Below are 26,032 nucleotides of genomic sequence, written 5' to 3' on the forward strand. Positions count from 1 at the left end.
CATGTCTTTTTGTTGTTGCTGTGTGTGTTTTTAATAATTATGTAGATCTTCGTGATGTAATGTAAATAAATCAATATCTTGACTCAAGTACTCAATTTAACTTAAAAGTTCAGGAATGAGATTTTCAGGTCTGTGATCAGCTCCATGACCTCAGAACCTGTGTGAGCTGGACACGTGTTCCTCCAGTGTTTCCATGTAATTTGCTCAGGAGCACATGGTGGGCTCTGGATGAGGCTTGCAAGCTGCCGGGCTCCAGCTCTGAGGAACTGGTGCACACATTCCTTCACCTTGCAGAAGGGACCTTGCCGATGTGATGAGGCAGTGTGGAATGGGCAGATTGCCCACGTGTCGCCATCTAAGCACGTCAACCCTACAAGCCATGGGCCTCCTAAGACTTGCCTAGAGGGAAAGATGTGCTGTGGGAGGCCGGACCTGCATCGCTGGCACTGGAGATGCAAGGTGGTAAGCTGCAGAGACAGTCACCTCCAGCCCTGGGGGGCGGAGGAAGCACACCCAATGGAGACCCCAGTCAGGAATGCAGCTCTGCTGGGGTTCAGCATGATGTGAGCGTTGCTGCCATTCTAAGTCTAGAAACTATAAAATAATGAACTACTTCTGTTTTAGGATAAGATGTTGGTGTCACCGTATGACTGCAGCAGTATGAAATTAGCATGAGCCTAAAAATCTTTGTCCCTGCAAATTCTCTTCAATCATACCTGGTGCGAACAGGTTTGTAGCCACTAAAGTCTCAGAAAAGCTGAGAAATGTTGGAAATAACACACAATTCTTGCTCTCAATATCTTTACAATATGGCAGAAAATCTTTCATTTATGCCTATATTTTCCTTGTATTTACTCATATTACAAATAAAACATTAATATGTTCTCATTTCTATTTCGTCACCAGCTTTATTATTATGAAATCAGATGTTATAAAAACTTCATCAACCTATCATTTCCTCAATTCTTGTCTTCATTATTGTTATGGATATTCTAGCAGTTAAAGTTGGTATTTGGGATTGCCAGTTATTTTGCCTCTATTTTATCAATTTATCGATGCCTTCATCATTATCCATACTGCCCTTTTATATATTTTAAACTTATCAAGACACATTCTTATTGTGTGGGAGACTGAAAGTCTAGCTTAGCCTTTGTGAAGACACTACACAGTCAGATCAGCCCTGTTGAGAGTCTGGAGGCAGCCAAGCCGGGGCTTGTGGACTGAGGGAGATGGCCCAGCAGTGTTCCTCTGCCTGAGGACCTTTATGGCTGAAGCTGCTGTGCAGTGTGGGGAGACGACTTCACACTGCAGAGCAGGGGCAGGGGCTGTGAGGCCGGGGTGCTCCTCACCAGTTCTGGGTGCTTATGGAGCACACCAGCCTGCAGAGCTTGCCCATGCAGGCTTCTTCTCAGCTTTGGGAGAGGACATCTGATACCAGGGCAACATGGTCTTTCCTGATGAGCACCCTGCATGGTTGGCTGATGGTTACTCCTCCTTGACTCCTCATGTGGAGGAGCACCACAAGAAGATGCTAGCCAGGGCTGAAAAATTATGAACTGCAAGGGGGTGGGGGGTGGGAGGGGTGGAGAGATTGCAAAGAAAATGGGGTCGGTGGAAAGACTTCAACTGAGATTAACACACAAATGCCCAGAGAAGACAGGTCCTCAGAAACATTAACAAGTCCTCCCTACTCTCTAGCTGGCATGATTGGTAAAAGCCTTCTCCTGTGTGAACCACTCTTAAAGACTTTAAGAGGTGTTTGATTTTCATTGCAAATGCCCAAATACCAACAGCAAGAGAAAAAAAAAATCACAAAATTACAAAAAAAAAAAAAACCCAAACCCATGAAACATGAATCAATAAATGCAACAGAATAAATCTACAGAAACTAACCCTAGAGACACTGAGGTTTGTGAATTCCCTAGGAGGAAATAAGAACGACCTTACTATCAACCGTTCAATGTACTTAAAAATAACACATGTAGATAACTAAACAAAATCAGGAAAATGATGCTGTCAATAAAAAGAGGATATCAAATTTTGATTTGAAAAATATAATAACTGAATTGACAAATTTACTAGAGGTATCTAATAGCAGACTTGAACAAACCCAAGAATCAGCAACCATGAATACAGGTAATTTAAGATTATCAAGGCAAAGGGGGAAACAAACTAACAAAAAAGAAAAGAAAAAGAAAGAAAGAAAAATTAGAGCAAAGTGAAGAGAAAGCAGGGAACTGATGGGGCATTAGCTTGTGGATCAAGGGAATTCCCAGAGGAGAAGAGAGGGAAAGAGCCAGATGTCCTAAAACAGAATCATGGTGGAAAATTTTCAAAGTTTTAGGAATGAAATGTATGTACAAACTTGTGAAAATCCAATAAAATAAATCCAAAAAAGACCTATACCAAGGCACCTTATAAGAAAACTTCCAGAAATCACACAGAGAACCCTAAAAGAGGGAAAAAGTGACTGGGCAGATAGGAGGAAACTTCCATTGTATTATCAGCAGACTTCTCAGCAGAGACTCCACCAGCCAGAAGGGAGGGGAGCAGAATATGCAAGACTCTAGAAGAAAAGGAGCTTCCTGCCAAGTAGGATGCCCGCAGCCAAACTGCCTTCAGAAATAATGGGAAACCAACTTTCCTGAGCATGTTAAACATGACTAGAGTGTCCCCAAATGCGGCTTGATCCGAAGTCTTGTCCGGTTCTCAGCAACACTGGAAATTCTTCCACCCTCGTCCTTACCAGCACTGGGATGATGGCAGGAACTCCGGCAATGATGCTAAAGAAAATCCTGTAGCATTTCACTAAGAAAACAACCTTCTGAACAATTTAGTACATTATCTCAAGGTTTTTTTACATTTGAAATAAGCCTTAATAGTACTCATTACTCATTAGCTTCCAGGTGTGGGAGAACCATTGTAGTTACTGGCCTTGGAAATGATCAAACTTCAGGGATGCAGGCTGTCTTCCACCTGTAACATGCCCGGCAGCCCCAGATGGCCCCGGGAGAGTCTGGGGAGTGTTCCGGACTCAAACTGCCACTGGGCACAGGGAGCAAGAGCCTGGGAGACTGTGCCTCCAGGTCAAGTTTGGATTTGGGCTCTCGCAGTGGTGTCCCGCTCCCCGGGCAGGGGGCAGGGAAGAGCCGGCTGCCGCAGCTTGGAAAGTCCTTGCTGCGCCATGACCAGTTCGCACACGTGGCAGCCGCCGCACCGATTCACGCACCCTCCGGTAACAAAAAGTATTGAGTAATAGCCTTTTGCTGCAACTTTTTTCCTGATAATCCTTCCTCCTCTGAACTTTCTTCTTTCTGACTAGAGTTCCTGGGCTTCCATCAACACATGCCCTAACTATTCTTGGTTCCACTGGGGTGCTTCCTTCTCTTAATAATTTACTTCTCACCCCTTCCATATTTTCGTCACAAAGACAATACAATACACTTAGACAAAACAAGACACAAACATACTGTATCAATCCTCTCCATTTTCTCGAAATGGCCATATTTCCTCTCGCCCTATCTAGGGATGAGCAGATTTGCTCCCATCCTATCTTTCTAGGGACGGGCAGCTTTTTCTCGTCACTTACCCCCGAGTGTCCCGGGGCTCCCCAGACGGGCCACCATCTGCCTCAGTCTGCCTGCAGCAAAATAACCAGGGGGTGACGAGCAACTTGTGTAGATTGATACAGCAGGAGTGGGAGCCGTTTATTGTAGGACAGGAGGGGTATATATACATTCCACACAGCTTATCTTAATTAACATAAACTAGATACAGCAGTCAACCAATAAGGAATCTCCACACTTAATGGCTCCCTGGCGTTACTTCACAAACTGAAAGACCTAAGCAATTTCATTCTGCTTGGGATCTTATTTTGCTCTGAAACTTAACCTCTGATTTATTGTAGTCCTAAAGTCAGAAAAAAAACTACAGAAAAGCTCTGTGGAAACAGTTCTAGGAAAAGCAGGAAAAGCCGCAGATAGGCCAACATAACCACATATCTGAAATTCCAGATGGCTTCCACCTAGGTGTGGTGACCAGTATCTAAACTAGAAGCCCTGCAGTTCAGCACGTACACCCCTCTTGGCTTAAACCAATCAGTTTAAATGAATCCCCCTTTTGTACTGACCAATCACCCCTACCCAACTTGTTCCTGCCAGTGAATGTGCTAATCATGTTTTAGAGTTGTTATTTGATTTTCCCGAGGTGTGTGATGATTTGCTAAGGGATGCTATGATGTATGTGAAGTCCCTGCCCTCTCCAAAGAGTGTATAAAACTGCTGCAAACCCTGGGCTCGGGGCCTCTCAGTGTCATCAGTTGCTGTGTGTGCGCGGAGGACAGAACTAGCTCGCAATAAACACCTCTTTGCTGCTTACATCGATCTTGGGTCTCTGGTGGTCTTTGGGGGTCCTGAATTTGAGCATAACAAAACCACTCCCTCTGGCAAAATGCCAGGTGCCATCTTGACTTGTTTACAGACTCTAACACCCAAAGAAATGCCAACAGGAGCCATTCTAGTGGGAATGAAGCAACTCTAGAGGCAGCATCAGAATATACAGCACCAAAGCTCTCAGGTGAACGTACAGAAAACACAGGTTTTCTTTACTACTGTAATGTTGGTGTGCAAATCACTTCTAACTATGGTATAGAACAACATAGGAATGCATAAGATGATCACAAAACCATGATACATATATATTATGAAGAGATGGGATTGTGACATCAATTACTCGAAGCTGAAGAAATGCAAAACAAGAAAAAAAAATAGATGGTGTATGTTATTTCAGTACAGCTATCAGTCAAACACAGATCACTGTAACTTTAAGACTGATCTGATCCCCAAGGTCATCAGAAAGAAAACCATTTGTGGGAAATGTGTAAGAGGAAACAAGACTCCAACTGTGTGGCTACAGAACAGAGCAAAGGCAGGCAGCCACAGAGGGAAAGAGGGGCAGTGAAGGAGGAGGGCGTGGCTCCGGGGTGCCTCTGAGGCCAGTAAGTGGGGGGCTTGCAGAGCTCGGGGAACAAGGGCACCGTGCATCCTGTCCATCGCAGCACTCCAGAGGAATCCATCAAACTCTCCAGGCAGAAGGCACAGGCAGGTTAGATGGACATTTTTAAAATGAGACTCACCTACCTTGCTGTCTGCAAGGAACTCAGGTCAGCTCTGAGGACGTGTGAAGGCTGACATGAAAACCGTGAGGAAGACCTCCACGCTGGCCAGCCCAGGAGCAGAGGGGCCATAAGGTAGCCAAGGAGATTTCAAGCTGGAAGCTCCACAGGCCCTGCAGTGGCTAATGGATGGATCGCTATGAAGAGACAACACCTGCAAACGCACCTAAAACCATAGCCCCCAAGCCGCCGAGGAAATAGTGGCAGGCTTCTTTTCTCAACCAACCAGCCTGTTCACCGCCCACCCAAACGCACAGCCGGCCTGCGCCCGGCTCCAGCTTCAGATCACCAGATTCGGTGTAATCCGAGCGCCCCGCCCAATCTCTGAGATCTCAGAACACCAGGAGCGCTGGACGTGTGCTGGGCGTCTTGTCTCTGCACCCAACCGACTGAGCTCTTCCCATCACCTGAAGCACCCGAGCGCGTGGGCCAGGAGAGCTGCAGCCAGACTGCTCCAAGGTCAACGCCAAGAACAGGTTCCCGGGATGGGGAAGACGCTGAGGTCCACACTGAGTCTGTGAAGTGTAGGAAGGCCCCGCGGATGCTCGCCTGAGGTCAGCCGCAGGGCACTGCCCGGGCCTCGCGCTCCATTGTCCTCTGTTTTGTGAACCGAGCAAGGCGCCCTTGGTTCCTGGTCTCTGGAAGACCCTCTTCTGAGGATCTCCGGACAGAGCTCGCGCTCTGCTGGAGGTGCGTACAAACTGCTCGACTTTGACCTGGAGCGCGAGGTGCCCACCAAGGGGGTGACAGCACATGCCCATAGAACCCGGGTGAGCTCTCCGAAGGAGAGGCTGTTGCGGAGCCAGGCTCCAGGTGTCTCTGGGGCATATCTCCATCAGCATCCCGCAAAACAGGAGTTCTCTTCCAAGGGCTAGTCACCTGCTGGTCTCTGCTCCTGGGTGAACGTTGCAGAATAGCGATCCTCTTTCCATTTAAGGTCGAGATTAGGAAAATAAAACCTAGGAGCATTTGTCGTCTAGCTAGCAAGCTATCCACGAGATCCTACAGGAAGTATGGAATTTTGTATTTTTAATGCAAATAGATCGCCACACGCATGGTGCACCACACATTAAAGAGAAGACAAGGCTCAAGACTTGTGTGCCACAGAAAGCCTTTGCTTTCTATTTTAATGCCATGGAAAATCTACTTCCAAATCCACACATACTTGATGTAATTGTCTCTATTTTGCTTCTAAAAATCCCTCTTTGTGGCCCTTCGATCAATCACAGGCATGCATACTTTAGACTGGCCAAACACAGAGTGCCCATTCAGCTGTAATCCTGTGTTCTCTATTCACAGCCTGGCTACAGCTCATGATGCAGTGAAAGAAGACCAGATGGGGGTGTCAGCATTCTCACCCCAGCAATGGGACTCTGTGAGCACAGTGAGTGCACACCTGGGCACATGGTGGTGTACATGACAGGGGGGGCTCAGAATACCAAATGAATTTAAAATAAAAGAGGGAGAATGCAAGAGCAGGTCACTGTTACTTTCTATTCTTTGACACCTTCTTTCACCCACAGCAAAGGAGGGCAGAGGCAGGCAGTGTTGTATGGGCCAGGACTCAGTTTCCACCGGTGAAGAGCAAGATCCTCAGGAGAGTGGCGGCCACTCCATACATAGAAAAGGACCTGCGGAGGCCCTGACTAGAGGAGGTTCCTGGGCGGAGGGATGGAAGGAGGAGGGCAGGTGGCACCATAGCACAGGGGTACTCCAAGGTCTGGGAACATGAGAGAGCAGGGTGGGGCCTGCGGATTCAGGCTCAACTGGAGGTGCCAGTCCCTGTCCTGAGCAGCCCTGAGACCACACCCAGCTGCCAGCCTGCTTGAGCACCTGGCCTACCACAGGGAGGTCCATGGGCCTGTAGAGCCTGTGTCACCTCCAGCCTCAAGTGACAACAAGTGCACAGACACTGAGCCTCCTATGGGAGAGTGGGGGACTGGGTGTGCAGACGGGTCAGAACAAAGTGGGACTAAGTTGTAGTGAGGCCACCTCTGTGCGTGTGGCTTGGTTCCTTCATGCAGATCTGAATAAAAATTCAGAAAAGAAGGAGGCACTCTGTTATTTTTTACTTCAGTGAATATTTAAAAAATCACACACAGAAAATTAAAGTAATTTTTTTTCTTGCATTAAATAAATGGAACCCAGAATAGCGCGATCCTCTTTCCATTTAAGGTCAGTTGCTGATACAGTCACTTCACCCACGCTAAGGAATACACACCAATACATTGACAACCCAGCAGGAGGCAGTTTTGTGCTTCCATAATGTTATGGGAATGGGTGAGTTGGTTTTGGTGGTGGTGGGGGGGCGTTAAACCTCAAGGCATTTGACCATTGAGCCACATCCCCACCCCTTTTTAAAACATTTTTATTTGTCTGTTTATTTATTTATTTATTAGTGACAGTGACTCACTAAGTTTCTTAGGGCCTCACTAAGTTCCTGAGTCTGGCCTTGAACTCACAATCCTCCTGCGTCAGCCTCTCAAGCCACTGGGATTACAGGGATACAGCACCACACCTGGCTAGGGGTGGAGTTTACACTCAGGTGCTTCACCAGATCCAAATGCTGTCAAGGCTCAGGCCTGAGTCTTCATCACAGATGTGGGCTCAGGGGCCCTCTGTGTGCTGAACATGGGCTTTGAAGTGATTGCTTCGCCTTGACTGGTTCTCCATAGGTGACCATGGGAGTCTACTGGTACCTCCGTCTCATTTGTCCATGTCTCTCTCTCCCCTTCCCTGAAGGAACCAGTCACAATAGTGCTTTCTACCAGAGTCCCATCTGAACCAAGTCTCACCTGCTCCTCAGTGTAAAATAAAGACAGCAGGCCACAGTGTAGAGAATTCCTCAGGGCTTCATAAATGAGGAACGTGTATTAAGACCCTAGAGAAACCTCTGGCACATAGGTGCTCATAATTGCTATGAGCAGTAATTATGCACCACAGAGTCTCTGAACAGCCATTTGGCACCCAGCAAAGAGCAGCACACACAGAAGTCACATTTCTTCCCAATTACCCCTGTCAAGCACGTCCATAATGCAAGTGATAGATGCAATTTTAGAAACCGGGGCCATCACTTTGAATGACACAGTTTAACCCAGTCTCTGCCACAGTTTGGATTGGAGTGTCCCAGGGCCACGTGTGGAAGGCATGGGCACCAGCTGTGGTGCTGCAGGGAGATGGTGGAGCCCTCTGGAGGCTGTGGGGGGAATGAGTCTTTGAGCTGCCCTGGAGAGGCAGGTGGGGAGCCCCACACACTCTCTGCTTCCCAGATGCCAGCAGGGGCGACTTGACCTCTCTGTGCGTTCCCTCCACCGTGTCTGTCCTGCCACAGGCACAGATGGTTGAGGCCAGCTGACCATGGGCTGGGACCTCTGAAGCCATGACTCCGTCTTCTCTTCTCATACCTAAGGAGGTTGTCCCGGGTGTGGTGTCACAGTGACAGAAAGTGACAGTGACCAACACAGGATCTAAAACATGATCATTTCAACATGAAGTACGAGTGAGACTGTAGGTTTCATATCAGGTGTTTAAAATTCACTTATGTAATTATTCATTTTGGTCACAAAGCTTTCACTGGAAATAATTCATATTTAAAAATCATGAAGTTTGTTATGGGAAAAAGAGATTCCTGTACATAGGTTGTTTCAAATATCCTTAAAATATTCCAATAAGTGAAACTGAGTCAGGGATCAGGTTCTCCATCTCTCAGCGATCAGCTGTGGAGCTCATAAGGCCTGCCGGCCACCCGCTGAAGTACACACAGACACGTGTTTAGCGGTGCCTAGGCACGAGTCTAGATCCCTCTCGGTTTGCTTGGTGCTACCTTCTAAAGTTCTCTTCACCCATAATATATTTACTTATGGAGACCGTGTGATGTTTCAATACACATGTTTTATAAAGATCAATCAAAGGTAATTAGTATTTCCACCATTTTATGGATGAGTTATTTGCATTGGGAGCATTCAGAATTCTCTACTTAAGAACCAATTCTGCAGTAGGGCTTCTGCTGCCCGCCTGGTGTTCTCCAGACATGGGCCTGGACATGCGTGGTCCTCTGTCGATTCTCCTGTCCTGTCGGCTTGCTTTCTTTTGTGAGGGCTCTGAAAGTTTCGCTTCCCTACGTTAGTTCCCTCCTCCTGCAGCCTGGGACAGGAACGTGTTTGAAGCCATTCGCAACAGATGAAGTCTTCCAAAGAGAACAGTTACTGTGTCTGACCAGATTCCAAAAGGAAATTCTTCACCCAGTCGTGAATGTGTGTGTTTGTGTGTATGTCTGTGTGTCTGTGTGCGTGTGCACTAACACACAATATCAAGGTGCACGTGAAACAGACGGGACCTGGCATGACTACAGGCAGGATTGTAGCTTGGATCTGGAATGTCCCTAAAGGCCCCTGTGCTGCAGTCCGGGTCCCCAGCTGCTGGTGCTCTTCGAGCTAGAAACTTTGAAAGGTGGGACTTAATTAGGTGAGGCTGGTCACGGGTCACTTTACTGATCCCCCCTTGAGAGTTCTGTCATCATCCAATGCCCTCCATTCCCAGATGTGCATGTTTTCCATATTTCAATTCAGCATTTCTGTAAAAGGGATTTAATTAAAAAATTGATGGGTTCATTTAATACAAAAAAATTTCAGAGAAAGATAAGTTTATGATGGTATAAAATAAACTGACCCGGATCAAATGTCTATTAAAGGTCAAGCTTTTGAAGACTCTGAATTGTGAACTACACCATAAAGACCTCATGGGGGGCCTCATAGGCCAGTGTTCCTGCTGCAGCTTGATTTCTACAAGATACTTAACTTATTTTATATCAATATATATACAAGGCCCACTACAAAAAACATTTTAAATTACTTTTGTCTATTACATACAAGGTTTCATAGACTGGAAATAGGAAACTAAGTACTTTATAGCCAGGCTCAGGCTGGACTGGGAAATTTTGGTAGACTATAAACAAATAGAAGATTTCCTGAGGTGGGTCATAGGAGAAAGTTTCAGAGATGCAGTGCTGAGCACCCAGTCTGAAAGGTGTGTCCAGTCGACAGCAGGGGCGTTTACTACAGCCCTGTGTTGTAATATGGGCAACCGAGCACACCGCCTGCTTTCTGCATGCTGAGTGCTGTAGCCACCTCCCCTTGGCTGTGAGGACCAACAGAAGGGATGGACGTAAAGCCTGCACACAGTGAAGGTGGTCAACAAGCATGGCTTCCATCTTCAGGAAGGAGGCCGTAAGCAGACTGGAGAGGGAGATGAACTGTTCCCTGCTGTGAGAGTTCCTTCCCTGATAACATGAAATGGTTTTGGGGTAATTTTTCCCACTGATAATTGCAGGTTGCACCTGTAGGGTTCTGGAAGTGTTACATGACCTGGAAATTCTGGAGAAGGTGGGATTTATCACAACTTTAGAAGCCATGCCAGATGTTACTTTCATAAATTACAGAACATTATTAGCACAATATCAGGAATTTGCACATTAGATACAAACAAGTTTTGGTTAAGAGAAAAGTGCCTGCATCCAAAAATATAATTTACATGCAAAGAAACACAGATGTGATGGAATCATATGCTTAAATCTGTAATGATATAAAGTACATCAGACAGACAGGTATAATGGTATACACCTGTAATCCCAGGTATTCAGAAGTTCAAGGCCAGCCTGGGAAAATTAGTAAAACTCTGTCTCAAAATAAAAATAAAAAGGATTGGGGATGTAGCTCAGGAATAGAGTGCTCCTTAGTTCAATCTCCAATACCTTAAATATATCAAGCATATATTGGAGCAAAAAGTGAAACTTGTGATAGAATTAAGTACCTTGTTTTGAACTGCAAAATTGTTAAGGTCACAATTTTAAGTTAAAATATTTTCACCAAATAGTGAAAATCAGAAGGGCTATATAGTCAAGTTGAATCCATAAAGAGATGCAAGGAAAACTCTGAAATTATAAATTATTAGCTAAATAAAGTGAAACCCAGGAAACATGGAAGTTTTGAAGAGATAAGAACTTCATAGAAAGCTCACGGAACTTAGGAACAAGAATCAAAATCAAGAGTATAGTAGGAAACCTTTGCAATTTCCATAACAGTAAGATATAAAGTAAGGGGGGGGGTAAGAAAAGGCTTACTGTCTACGAGAACATACACCCTGAAGTTGTTGCTAAAAGGCTGTGCAGAAATTCAATCTCTAAGTAGAAATTTAAACACTTCAGTAGATGCAGAACAACAACAAAACCCTGAAACTCTGGGTGCCAGCTTCGACTTAGTCCTGTTCCCATTGCCGACTGCTTCTAACCCTCCTGAGGACTTTGCCCAGAGCTGACTGGATGTCCTTGTTCCTCAGGCAGTAGATGAGGGGGTTCAAGGCTGGAGGTACTGTGGAGTAGAACACAGACACCAGCAGGTCTACAACGGGGGGCCCATCAGCCGCCGGCTTTAAATAGGCAATTGCACCTGTTCCCAGAAATGTGCTCACCACAATGAGGTGAGGCACGCAGGTGGAAAAGGCTTTGGACTGGCTCTGCTTGGATGGAATCTTTAACACCGTGGACAAAATATGCACATAGGAGACCACAATGCACACTAAACATGAGAAGGCATAGTAGACCCCGACGGCCACGCTGGCCTCGATGATGGTGTGCTCTGCAGAGCAGGTGAGCTTCAGCAGGGCAGGCACGTCACAGAAGAACTGGTGCACCCTATTAGAACCACAGAACTCCAGAGAGAATGTCCCAGCCGAGTACAAGACTCCCAAGGCCCCTCCATTGATCCACGACAGGGCCATCAGCTGGACACAGAAAGCGCTGCTCATGACAGCCTCATAGTGCAGAGGGCGGCAGATGGCCACATAGCGGTCGTAGGACATGGCTGTGAGGATGCCAATCTCCGACCCAGCCAACAGGACCACCAAGAAGAGCTGCAGCACACACCCCAGGAAGGAGATGGAGTCCAAGAGCGTGAAGGAGTTTAGGATGGACTTGGGCACGGTAGCAGAAATGAGACACAGGTCCAAGAAAGACAAATGCCTAAGGAAAAAGTACATTGGGGTGTGGAGACGGCGGTCAACAAGCGTGAGCAGCAGGATGACCAAATTCTCCAGCGCAGCCATGAGGTAGATCATCAAGAAAAGCGTAGCCTGCAGCCACAGCACCCGGCCTTCAGCCAGCCTCAGGAGCAGGAACTCCACCACCAGCGTCCGGTTCTTCATAACTTGAGTCAGGAGCCAGTGTCAAGAAAAAAGTAGGTAAAGCAACACATCAGCTAGAAACGTCACTTGCTCCTTAATTTCTGAGAAGAGTAGAGGTGAGCATAGTGATGGAGAAAGCTTTAAAATGCCAAGGTATTCGCATACCTAGTGGACCCATGAGTCAGACAACAAAACCCTGCAATATACCTGGACTCAAGTTGATTGCAAAAAAAACATAAGAATTACAGTTCCTTCCCTGATAACATGAAATGATTTGGGGGTAATTTTTCCCACTGATAATTGCAGGTTTGGCTACATAATTGTAACAGGGTAATACCTTTTTATATAAATAACATCCTACTTGTTTAAATTTTTTTTGTGTGGTAGAGAAGTCTTGAATAACACTTCTGCTTCTTGTGTACTGCAATCTTTAAATAGTTGCTAATTTGACCTAAATCAAGACCAGCAGTTGGCTGAAGCTGTTGGTTTCAAGCAGGATCCTAAAGAAATGTTGGGCTGGGGTGTGGCCCAGTGATGGAGCACTTGGCCAGCATGTGCAAGGCCCTGGTTCAATCCCCAGCACCACAAAAGTAAAAGAGGAAAGGAGAGGAGTGAGGAAGGAAGGAGAGAGGAAAGGAGGAAGGAAGACAGGAAGGAGGGAGGGAAGAAGGAAGGAAGAAAGAAAGACAGGAAGGTCTTTCTATAGTTGGCCATTTCATATCTTGAGAAATGTAGCAGCCAATTCAGTAGAAACTTGACATCTGAGAAAGAGGAAGAGTAAAATAAAAATAAACTAAAAAAGGAAATATTCATTATTATTAAGTGATGCTGTTGTTTATTGTTTACTTCTTTTCTTTTTTGAAGGACATTGAGAAATTAAATTTAAAAATTCCTAGACTCAAACAAGAATAGTAGTGATACAACATACCTGAGCCTCTGGGACACTCTGAGGGTGGTTCTTAGAGGAAAGCTTACAGCGTCAAGTGCCTGTGTTAAAAACAGCAAGATCCCAAGTAAGCAACCTAAAGCTGCACATCAAGGCCCAGAAAAGCAGGAACAAACTAGTTTCAAACATGCAGAAGACAGGAAAAGATCATCACAGCCCAAATTAATGAAATTGAGAATAAAATGTGGGGATTGGCATCAAAACAGACAGGAAGACCAATGGAATAGAATAGAAGGCACAGGGACAAACCCACATAGATACCACCACATGACACTCACCAATGGTCCCCAAAGCATAATGTGGAGAAAGGACAGTAGGGCTGAGAAAACTGGATACCCACATGAGCAAGAATGAAACTCGATCCCTGCCTCTCACCCTGCATGAAAATCAACTCAAAGAGAAGCTGCTAGAGACAAACCAAGACCCAACGCTCCAACATGTTGGCACAGCACCAGCTTCCTCAACACAACCCCTGAGCTAAGGAAACAAAACCAGAAACCAGGGAGTAACGCCGACCAGATTCTGCCTGCACATGTTCGAGCATACCACATGCATTCCCATCTTGTACATAACTATGATGCACTAATTTAAATAAATAAATAGAAGAAAGACCTGTAGATAGTGGAGGGATGGGGTTAAGGTGGAGGAGAGGGAAGGGGCTAGTACTGGGACTGAAATGCAGAAAACTGTGTCATGTGCATTTATGAATGTGCCAAAATGAACTCCAATGTCATGCAAAACTGCACTGCACTAGAAATAAAAAAAGTAAGTTAAAATGTGAAATCTTCCTTGCTGTAAAGTGATCTTACATTTATTATCCACTTCTCTTTTATTTTGAAGGATCTTGATTCCTCCCCCCATACTTTCGTTAAATAGTGTAATTCTTTGGTGAAAGTGCTATTTTAGTGTCTATTTTGCTTCTTTAATGTGGATATTAGCATAGTTAAAAAAAATTAGAAAGCCATAAAAATTACTTTGAAAAAAAACTGGTTTTCAAAAACACAGTGACATTTTTCATGACAATAGCAACTCCTAAGACTAAGCCAGGTGACGGTCATAACATTCTAGGCCTGATGTGATTAGCACCAGGACCAGCACGTGTTAGACATGTTCTCTGCACCCAGTAGAGCAGCAGGTGTGCTGCTACCAGGACCAGGGGCCTCTACTAGAGGCCACTCACACATCCAGGCTAGGGAGGCCTGTACCTGTTCTTGCCCCTCAATCGATCATCCTTAGCCCAGAGCCCTGGATTCTGCTTTAGCATTGCCTCAGGAACACATTTTCTCAATGTCAGAGGCTGCTCCCATGCACCCTGATGCCAGAGAAGTGGACTTTGCCCTCCAGGCTCCTGATTCAGACTCCTTCCACCCCAGGCTTCCCCAGCCTTGTCCTGCTCCTGGGTCTTCTGACAGGTGCCTGTCCCCATCACTGCTGTTCACCCCAGATAGACAGCTTCAGCCGTGCCACTGTTCAGAACGGGGTTCCTAACTGCTGTCCTGGTTGGCCTGGTCTGTGTTGGCAAGGCTGTCCAGCTGAGCTGAGGGACGTGCTCTCTGAGTTCTCCAGGATGGCGGGGCACTCTCCATGGAGGACGCTAACCCGGGAAGCTTCTCCGTCCCTAGCCTCTGTTCTTCCTCTCCACCTGGAGAGACAGCTCAGAGTCTCACCTGTTTTTGGTTTTTTTTTTTGGCAGCAGGAGGGTGTGGGTAACCAGGAATTGAACTCAGGGACACTCCACCACTGAGCCACGCCCACAGCCTTATTTTGTATTTTATTTAGAGACAGAGTCTCACCGAGTTGCTTAGTGCCTCGCTTTTCCTGAGGCTGGCTTTGAACTCGTGATTCTCCTGCCTCAGCCTCCTGAGCCTCTGGGATTACAGGCCTGTGTCCGACTTCTCTGTTCTTTATTTGGCTTCTGCACCCGCCAGGGCCAGTGTGGTCACTTCTCACCTTGGACAAGTAGTGCAATCTGAGCAGCGCAGTTTCACTCACAGCCAAGAATCAAACCCCTGCTTTCACAATAAAACAAAATGAACATTTTAAATGAGAAGTTCTGTAATGTAATATTAGGATGTTATTTGGAATAGTAACATTTTAAAAACCAAAAAAGTTAATAATTCTATTTCCACTATGCAAAAAAAAATGTTTTGAAGTTGTTGTTTTTTTAACAAATTAGGGTGTTGGTGAGGAATAGTCATACTTTGATGTTAAAAACATGCACATAAAAAAATGAGCCACAAAACACTCAACAGTGTGGGGCTTTCTCTCGCTCCCTTGGACGTACCTGGACTTCCAGCAGGATGCTACAAGACAGCTTTCTCTCTTGTGTTCTTGTTCTGGTGCTGGGATCACACCCAGGGCTTCGCAAGCTACATCCCCAGCCCCCAGGTCCTCTGCTCAAATGCTCTTGGTTACATTTGTTTTCAAGGATAATGAATCAATAGGAGAAAACTAAATAGGCGGTGGAGGAAAGAGCAACTGGTAAAATTGGGCATCAATTTTATTTTATTTTTAGTGAGAACCAGATGAGAATAATGTAAATCAAAGAATGAGAAAGTAAACTGAAATGTGATGGGGCTCTTGTTTGATTGGTGTGGAACCAGGGATTGAGCCCAGGGTGCTCTATCACTGAGCCAGGGTCTTGCTAAGTTACCAGGCTGAACTCAGACTTGCCATCCTCCTGCCTTAGCCTCCAGAGCAGCTGGGATGACACGGCACCTGGCTCATATGAGGTGCTTTTAAGAGGCTATAAGGTGAGAAGCTGTGTTGAAACAGCAACCAAGACACCCAGAACTACAGACAATACTACCCCACACCTGAACACCCATACTGGCACAGTGCACATACACGCATGCATGCACACCTGTGCACACACATATACACATGCACACACACAAGCACACGCAAACACACATGCATGCACAGCTGTGGACACACAAGCACACACATGTACATAAGCACACATGTGACACACAAGTATGCACAGAAGCACATGCACATATGCACACACACATACACACATGCACACAAACATGCACACATGTGCACACACAAGCATGCACACAGGTGCACACAGGTACACATGCACACACTTTTCCACACTGCTCTCCAGAAGGTGTGCTCTGAAAATTAGCCTAGGCTTTCAGAGTCTTCATATCAAGAGTAACAAGTCCTTTCAGTTTCAATAGTAATGACATTGTCTACTTAAATTCTCCAAGAATGCATTTCTCTTCCAACTTAAAAGTTGAAAGACCCATCCACAAAGGAAACCTCTGGCTACCTTGCACACTCCAATGTGCTTGCTGTGGGAAGGCAGCACTGGCCCCAGCGTAGGCAGCAATGGGGAGCCTGACTCAGGTTGCAGCTCAACCCCACACTCTCCTCTCTCCTCTGGCGAGTGCCAAGCTTGGAGCAACTCTGAGGGCAGGTTCCCAGCCAGCCAACTTTCCTCATGTCACCTCCCTGTGCTTCCAGGGTCCAGAGCGAGCAGCAAAGCCTCTGGAGTCTTCCCACACCACATTTGGCTTCAACAGCAAATCTTCACCCTGGAGGGCTCCACCCTGGAGGGCCAATCTCCACCCTGGAGCTCACTTTGATTGCTTGAACCACACTCCTCATGGCCATGTAGGAAGTGAGCGCTGGAAAGCCTGCTGAAGCCTCTGTGGGCTCTGCTTCACAGAGGACACGGCACAGCAAGGCTGTGCCCCTCTGTGCCAAGACACTCATGGGTCCAGAGAAGCTCCACGCGATGGGGCAAACGTGCAGCTGTCCCATCCAGCTCTACAGAACCAGGGCACGGAACAGCCCTGCGTCCCCGGGGTTCTGCTGCACCCACAGAGCTGGGGTAGGGCCAGGTACAGACACCTCTCTACTGTTCATATACAACGTTAAAGTAAACTCCCACTCTGGGCAGGAAGAGCAGGTGAGGGACAGACAGGATGGAAGAGAGAAGTGAGGGCGGAGGACTGGAGGGCTGCGGTTGCTCCTGTGGAGCCTGAGCTTCCTGGAAATGCTTCCAGTGCCCAGAAGGGTCCATGGGAACTTCCCATGTAGAGCGGAGCCCAGCTCCAAGTCCCACCCTCCCCTCTGCCCCTCAACTCACTGTGGCCCCGAGGTCATCCTCCACATGGAAGTGTGCTCCCACTGACAGGCTTCCAGTTCTGGGGCAGGAGGACTGTGCTTAGTGGCCTTGGTCTCGGGCACTTGTCCAGGAGGGTCAAGTCTTTAAAGCCGTAGCGAGCAGGCCTGTGTGACTGCCCGGGCTGCTCCCCGAGGCGCTCCTGGCTGCGCTGAGATCACTGCTCACACCCCAAGCCCAGGAGGCCAGGCCTTCACCACCCCCAGACTGAGCCCAGCCCACTGCCCTTTCCTCCAGCCTGCAGAAGGGGAGCTCCCTCTGGGTCTCATTAGGGTAACTCTTAGTAGTTCCTTACCTATTTGCTGCGTGTAGGTGACAATCATGTCCTAAGACGCTCATTAGCTTCTAAAGCATGTAACAACTAATTTATATCTGCATGCCCACTTTCTTCCCATCTCAGCTCAGTTCTTGTGGAGAGGGACACTGACCCACAGTCCTTGGAGGTGGGGGTCTGTCGTGTGGGCTGTGTTAAGTCCCACGGCCACTGAGCTTCTCTTTTCCCCTCTCCCTTCATGCACATCAGCTTTGTCCTTCTTCATGGCTGAGTAATACTCCATTGTGTAGATGTGCCACATTTCCTCACGCATCCATCTGTTGATGGCACCTGGGCTGACGCCGTAACTTGGCTGGTATGAATTGTGCGGCTATGACCACCAAGTGCCTGTGGAGCTGACTTTAGTTCTTTTGGATAAACACCAAGGAGTGGGACAGCTGGGTCATCGGATGTCTCCATTTCCGGTTTTCTGAGGGACCTCCGTACTTCTTTTCAGAGCATTCGTACTCATTTTCAGTCCTGCCAACAAGATGGGAACTTACCTTTCCCCACATCCTCAGCAACATTTATTATTATCTGTATTCCTAATAATTTCCATTCTAACGAGAGTGAGATGGAATCTCAAAGTATTTTTAAAGTTGTAAATGGACACACAGAATCTTTATTTTTATGTGGTGCTGAGGATGGAACCCAGTGCCTCACACACACTTACACTAGCCCCAGCCCCAGCCCTCAACATACTTTTGATCTGCATTTCCTGGTGGCTAGGGATGGTGAACATGTTTCATGTATTTGTTGGCCATTTGTATTTCTTCTTTCGAGAAGTGTCTTTTTAGGTCTTTGCCCAGGTATTAACTCAATTGTTTGGTTTTGGTGGAGGTTATTGCTGCTGTTGTTTTTGGTGGATTTTTTTTTCCTTTCTAAGTTGTGCATATTAATACTCTGCTAGAGGAGCAGCTGGCAAAGACCTTCTTTCCAATCTCTTCATGCCCTTAATTGGGTAAAGAATTTGTGGTATAGGTACTCAGCCCCAAAGAAGAATAAAGTTCTGGCATTTGCTGGTAAATGGATGGAGCTGGAGAGCATAGTGCTGAGTGAAAGAAGCCAGACCCAGAAAGTCAAGGGTGGAATGTTTTCTATTATATGCAGAAGCTGGATAAAATTAGGAGAATAAGGGAATGGGGAAATCTCTTGAAAATAAAAGGAGATCAGAGGAGCACAGGGGGGAAAACTGTGACTTTCACCTTTTGTATACCTATAAAGCATGCATTAAAAAATAACTACAGACAGAAGGAAGCCTGGTAGACAGAGGAAGGGCAGGGATGGGGGAGGGTCAGGGGAGGTACTGGGGCTGCAGTGGGACAAATTCTATTTACTGCTGCATGATTGCCTCACACGACTCTCGATATCATGTATAAATCACTAAAAAAAAACCCCATAAAATTCCTAAATTTGTTAGTTAGAACTCCAAAAGAATTCAAAAGATATGTCGGCATAAGAAATGGCTTAAACAAACCCTGAAAGCAAAAGCCTGGGAGGAAATTATTGGTAAGTGTGACCGAGTAAGAGTTGGACTTGTTTTTTAACAACAAATACATGATGTTGAAAGATAGTCTCAGACAATATTTCAACAACGTGTAACCATCAGTTTGCAGGATTCATAGATAATATAAAGTAATTTAAAAACACAAATGAATTGATAATAATGCACATACATGTGCCATTTAGAGAAAATACCCAGAAGGCAAAGAAACATTAAAATTTGGTCAAATTCAGGAATGAAAAAGAAGAGGCACAGCAAAGTCCAAATTAGATACTCCACTATAGTTATTAGAAAAAGTTTTCAAGTTCTAGCAATACTAAGTGCCACCAACATTGTGGGCAAAGGACAGTGACTGGCGTGGGTTCTTGTGGATTCCAGAGAGCAAGGGCACTCTGAGATCATGGGGTCTGTGTTCCTGCAGGATACTGGGTGTGGGGCGGCCAGGCATGGGGCAGCCAGGCAGACAGACCATGATGACTCCTAAGTTGAACCCGGAACTTACAAGGGTTACGGAGAGGGCAGGAATAGCAACCTCCAGCCATGCACCATGAGGCATCACTGCAGGTAGAAATCGTAGGAATAGAGTGAGTTGTAGATGTCATACAGCTGCATTCACTCCTGGAGCAATCGGCACCAACAAGGAATCTGGCAGTAGACAAAACTCCCATTTCCCATTCTTGACACCTCTGATTCTTGTGAACTGGAGTTTGACAAATTCATGAAATGTTGGTGCTCCTAGACATGCCACCCATCTGGCGCTGTTTAATGTGGAGAGGGGGGCTCTGTGCTCTGAGCCAACTGCCCCATAATTTTTATATAAAAAAATGCTTCCTAACAAGGATAGATTAATTCTTATCCCACCAATAGTGTTTTGTAACATGAAGTTTTAATTTTCTTTTCACTGTTGAACGATCAACTCTATTTCAGTCATAGGAGGTCCCAACACCATGAAACTGAAAGATTTAATAAAAATACAATGAGGACATTATAGTTGGTGCTTTGGGACAATATCTGGGCATGAAATATTACTAATTTGTCTGTTAGTTCAAACTTCCTGTCTGATTTATTTTAGGGGAGAGAGCCCAGGGCCTCACCCATGTCAAGCCCAGTCCCTCACCTTTGATTTTGAGATGTGCTTAGGTTTCCTTTACACTTTAATTTGTATTATTCATTCTAAAAACAAACAAACAAAAACAAAACAAAACAAAAACACTACTCTCTGTTTTTCAGATTTTATGAATGATTAACATATAAAGCCAGAGAAATACCCTTTTCCTTCTTTGGTAACTTTGCCATTTGGATTTCTCTCTCAAGTGACGGGAAAGGTTCTGAAGCCTTGATCTGGGAAGATTTAGTAGAAGGCCATGTCTTGGTGAACTGACCCCAAGTACCCGAGGGACAGATGGAGCCTCCTCCCCCAGGGCTCCCCACACCCAATTACTCAACAGCAAAGCATTTCCGTAGGAGGCTCTGATTTCTCATGAGGCAGAGAAAACACAAGATAGCAGGAGGCAGGTTGGCTGTAAGGGGACGTGGCAGGATGGGACCAAAGGAACAAGGAACAGCCTGAGAGGTCTGAGGACCAAGGAAGATCCCGCCAAAGCATCCTGCATACCAGCACCCATGGAATAATGAGAGGCTGGGAGAAAAGAGGGTGATCTAAGTCAGGAGGGAGGGGAGAGGGTGATCAAAGTCAGGGAGAAAACCATGGAAGGGAAGAGCAGGGACAGGTGAGTGTGGAGTGGCTCTGGGAGGGAAGGCGCTGCATGCCCCGGGGTCATGGGAGGGCCACTGTCTGCGCACTCCACACAACTCTACTCTGCACACAGCTCTGTGGCCAGCCGCCAGGGGCCTCCTCTCTGCCTGCAACAGAAACAACCTGAGTGCAGTCATTTTTAATGACACGTTGCTTTGGGTATGAGAACAGTTATTTTCTTTATTCATTTAAACTTTCTGGGTATTTAAATTACATATCATATCTAGTCAGTAAATCAACATGCATTTTTTTATAAAATGAACAACCCTGGTAATTAATTTTAAAAATAAAATGAAAATTTATTCAAAAGTAATAATCAAACCATGTTCTTTCTCTGATTTTTAAAAACTCTTCAATCATGTGCCAAGAACATCTTAGAATGAGTTCAAAACCCATTCAACTATAGAACGATAGACACATAGATTTTTAGAGATGACGTAGTCACAGCTTCAAACCAATCTTCCTATGTTAAAAGCTGTGCTCTGCCGTGGGACCCCGGGGCTGGTGAGCACCACTCCACCTTGGGCAGGTTCTTTACACCTGTGCTGTTCCTCGTCTATAAGAGTCTGTGCTGTGCCCCAGAGTCCTCAGGATTCAGACCCAGAGCAGGAGATCTGAGGGCTTGTGGGTAGCCACCAGGTGCCTAGAGGACAAGGGATATGATCTGAGGGTGGTGAACAGGAGGACATGGCCGGGCACTTGTTCTCTGTGCAGCATCTCTTCCCTCTGGGAGCAAGGCAGGCACCTGCCACCCGGGGTTACCAGAGGAAGAGGAGAAAGAGGAGGACGGGGGAGGATAGGGGAGGGTCCGTGCCTCTGCCTGTGCTTGGCTGCCTAGTTCATCTGCACCCCGAGGCCCATGCTTGGGGCATGGGTACTGAGCCCCAGCTCTGCCACAGGTTGGCCTGGGTTTACAGTCCAGGTGCTCCTGGGCTCCTGTTTCCCAGGAGAACAGAACTTGTGCGCTCAGTGCTCCAACTGCAAGTGGTCGTTACTATTGCAGACTAACTTTTCCTGTGAATGACACAGGCGCTGAAACGTGTTAGCTTTGGGAAATTAGGGAAAGACATTATGTAGCACATTTTGCTAAAGAGTATCTTTTCTCTGTATTTCTTCTTGTCTGAGTCACCCTTGATATAAGATCAATTTTCTCTTCATTAGGATAATTAATAATCTAGGTGCTTTTTGTTTATTTTTAACTACAGTGGGCATGAAAGAAATCTTTTCCCCTCCACTTATCTTAGACTCACTGGCTGGAGCCCTGCCAATTAGAGAAAACACAAATTTATAAAAGAAAAGCACCGTTCAGTCTATTAAAAAGATCCATGCACTTGGGAGCACTTAGGTGAGTAGCTCAGAGGAGGGATCTAAAGGTGGACTCAGGCAGCGTCTTTACAAAGAGTGAGTGTTCAGAGCAGAGGCAGGCAGAGGGAAAGCCCAGTTTCTGGGGGTGGTGACTGTGGGAACTGCTGGAAGGCCAGGGTCATTTCTGCATGGCTCGTCATCGGGGCTCCTCTGGGTCCCTGGGCTGACAGTCATCGCCTTGGGGACAGGTCACCCTGTCCCAGTGGAGCCAGCAGCCAGGGAGATTTCCTTATAGCTCCTATTTATTTCCAGCTGCCTTCAGCTCAAAAAATAATCCTATCACCAGAGGAGCATATCTGGGGGTGACGTGCTCTGTACCTTCCCTTCCGCCAGCCAAGCAAACCTGGGCAAAACATGTCACTCTCTGAGCTTCAGGGTATTTGCCTTCGACTTTAATTGGTCTATAATAACTGTACAAGTCCAGGTACAATGGGATGGCTTTATAAAGGAGAAGGCTGCTAGACCATTCCTCAGGTGTGGTCCAGCCAGTGTCCACTTCCAGAAGCTGTGTAAGTGCAAACCCACAGACAACCCCCCCACCCTCAGAGGATGAACTACACCTGCCCTGGACTCCACCCTCAGGTACCTGTTAAGGCCTGAGAAGCACTGCCTGGAGGAGGTCAGAGGCCCCTTCTGCCGGACGTTAGGTAGACCCATGCTGTGGATGCATCAACCCGCTCAGCCTGGGTTCTTCATGTGCTTGTTGACACAGGACATGTGCAAGAAATTCTAGTTTCCTGGAGGAAGTGTGGCACGGGGTGGTGAGGAAGGTGGTACTGGGGATGGAAAGCTCCTGCTCTCTAGAGAGCTCGTGGAGTGAAGCCACCCCAATCCTGTGGTCTCTGCTCAAGAGTCTGCCCCCAAGAGCAGGCTCTGGTCACCTGCATGCCTGACAGGAACAGCTTACCAACGCATGTAAAGTGGTGTCCAGGGTGCACTAGAGAATGAGAATGACACTGAGAATGACATCCTGTTCTTAACCGGCTCCCTGCTCCCGCTTCCCCAGGAGGGTCAGGATGTCCCCGTTGTGTTAAGCGCTTTGTTCAATATGGACTTTTGCTTCTTTTTTTGTGAGAAGAATGCATTGCCTTAATAAATTTAAATATGAAAAAAAACAGATCAGAATTCTTATACTTGACCTCTGAATGTTCTTTATGGGGACGGAGCTTATAACTTAGAGAATCAGTTGAGAAGCCAAGCCTACCACGGGTGATTATGGTCAGCACTTATGTCTGGGGGCTGCCTTCTGAACCTGTGCCTTTATTCCAGGGTCACAGAGTGCTGGTGGGCCCAGCTAGCGCGGCAGGAGGCCCAGACAGGTGTGATTTGTGAATGTGGAGTTTCCTGGGCTGTTGGTCGACTGGAGTGATGCTTTCCTCTGTGCTTTACTATCATGTTTACCACGCCTGGCTCCAGCGTGAAGCCAGCGGTCAGCAGACACCAGCTTTCATGAGTGCTTCTTTGTGAGTCCTTCCAAGGTGTGGTCAAGGCTGAGTGGCCCTCTGCCTCCTGGTCTGCAGGTCCCTGCCATGGATGCTGGCAATGAGACGGAGGGCAGGGGCTTTCTGCTGCTGGGCTTCCCGGGACCCCAAGCCCTGCAGCTCTCACTCTTTCTGCTCTTCCTGGTGATGTACATCCTCACAGTGGGCGGCAATGTGGCCATCTTGCTGCTAGTGAGCACCTCCCGCCAGCTGCACACCCCCATGTACTTCTTCCTGAGCAACCTGTCCTTCCTTGAGGTCTGGTACACCACGGCCGCAGTGCCCAAAGCCCTGGCCATCCTGCTGGGGAGGAGCCAGAGCATCTCCTTCATCAGCTGTCTCCTGCAGATGTACCTGGTTTTCTCACTGGGCTGCACAGAGTACTTCCTCCTGGCCGCCATGGCCTACGACCGCTACCTCGCCATCTGCCACCCCCTGCACTACGGAGCCATCATGAGCGGCCTGCTCTCTGTGCAACTGGCCCTGGGCTCCTGGGTCTGTGGCTTCCTGTCCATTGCAGTGCCCACGGCCCTCATCAGCGGCCTGTCCTTCTGTGGCCCCCGAGCCATCAACCACTTCTTCTGTGACATCGCGCCCTGGATCGCCCTGGCCTGCACCAGCACGCAGGTGGTGGAGCTGGTGGCCTTTGTGATTGCTGCCGTGGTCATTCTGAGCTCCTGCCTCATCACTCTGGTCTCCTACATCTACATCATCCGCACCATCCTCAGCATCCCCTCGGCCAGTGGCCGCAGCAAGGCCTTCTCCACCTGCTCTTCCCACCTCACCGTGGTGCTCATCTGGTACGGCTCCACCATCTTCCTCCACGTGCGCACCTCCATCAAGGACGCCTTGGACCTGACCAAAGCCGTGCACGTCCTCAACACCGTGGTGACCCCAGTTCTCAACCCCTTCATCTACACCCTCCGCAACCAGGAGGTCAGGGAGACTCTACGGAAGAAGTGGAAGAGAAAATAGCTCTGCAGCACAACTGTGCCCTGTCACGGCCCCCGCCACCTGCCCCGGGCAACAAGTGGGAATGCAGAGGCTTGAAGGCAAGCAGCCGTTGATTCAGGGAGAGAGAGGAAAAGAGGGAACACAGAGACAGAAAGCCTGAAGACCCAAACCAAAGCACACAAAGTGGGCATGCTGGCCATACATCCATACACAATGGGAACAGCGGCTTTTAAGACTTTAAAACAGAACTTAAACCTCATACATTAAATTAGCTCTCCCCCTGGCTTTTCTTTACAAACTTGAGGGCAATTATACAGAGGGAAGGGGGCTTTGCCAAAGCTCAGGGCCCATCAAAGCAGGCCAGGTGACCCCTGCCACTCAGGAGGCAGGTGTTGGGAGGCATGGCATCCCTCCCAGGCTGCTTCCCCCTTCTCCATGCCCAGCACCGCCATTGCGGGCAGAGCTACGAGGCTCTGCTCTCTGCCTGCTCTGGATTTCTGCCAAATGCCACTGATGGCAGCTGACCCCCTCACTGTGATGAACTCTGATTGAAGTGCTGACATGGCCGACCGTCTGGTGTGGGTCATGGAGGCTTGGCGTCCTGTTTCATAGGTGTGAGTCACAGTCCCACTGTCACATATGGTCGGGCTGTTGTCACTGTGAAGGCGGGCTGTTGTTATGGTGTGGAAGCGAGGTGTCGCCCCAATCTCTTGCTAATGCAGGGGCAGCAGAGGGGAAATGGCTGGATGGTGGGAGCTTAACCTAAGCAGCCCATGCTAGATGGAAAGGACCAACTAGGTGGTAGCTGCGGACAGGTGGGCGAGGCTGGAGGAGGGGTCACCCAGGCCTGGAGGGTGCATCTTCCTGGGCCCCTTCTCTCCCGTCTCTGCTTCCTTTCTGCTGGGATGAGCTACCTCACCCGGGCTCAGACCAGTGGAGTCGGCCATCGACTGCTGGGACCTCTGAAACCATGAACCCAAATAAACTTCCCTGCTCTAGGTTGTTCTTGTCTGGTGTTTTGGTCACAGCAATGGAATGCGACTAACACAGCTGCCAGGCTCAGCCTCGGCGGCAGGCATGCGGGGCTCACAGAGGTCTGAAGTCCCCAGAGGTTGGGGGAGCACGGACTGGGTTCCAGGAGACCTGCAGGTGACTGCCTGCCTGTAAGCCAAGCCCCTGAGTGTAAACATGTCACCCATAGAGGACTGAGTACTTCCAGTCCAGCG

General features: G+C 47.6%; 2 protein-coding genes across 2 annotated transcripts; one reads left to right on the forward strand and one right to left on the reverse strand.

Moving 5' to 3' along the window:
• Positions 1-11,425: 11,425 nt before the first annotated feature.
• LOC308652283 (olfactory receptor 14K1-like) lies at positions 11,426-12,370 on the reverse strand (the record flags this gene model as incomplete). The annotated part of the gene is made up of 1 exon (XM_081300044.1): positions 11,426-12,370. The coding sequence occupies one exon, from the start codon at positions 12,368-12,370 to the stop codon at positions 11,426-11,428; it is 945 nt and encodes a 314-aa protein (XP_081156170.1).
• Positions 12,371-23,900: 11,530 nt separating this feature from the next.
• LOC308655865 (olfactory receptor 6F1) lies at positions 23,901-24,827 on the forward strand (the record flags this gene model as incomplete). The annotated part of the gene is made up of 1 exon (XM_081306229.1): positions 23,901-24,827. One exon carries the CDS (start codon positions 23,901-23,903, stop codon positions 24,825-24,827), a length of 927 nt encoding a protein of 308 aa, XP_081162355.1.
• Positions 24,828-26,032: the final 1,205 nt, after the last annotated feature.

Source organism: Spermophilus citellus (assembly GCF_964194105.1).
Source record: "Spermophilus citellus genome assembly, chromosome: 1".
Classification (NCBI taxonomy): domain Eukaryota; kingdom Metazoa; phylum Chordata; class Mammalia; order Rodentia; family Sciuridae; genus Spermophilus; species Spermophilus citellus.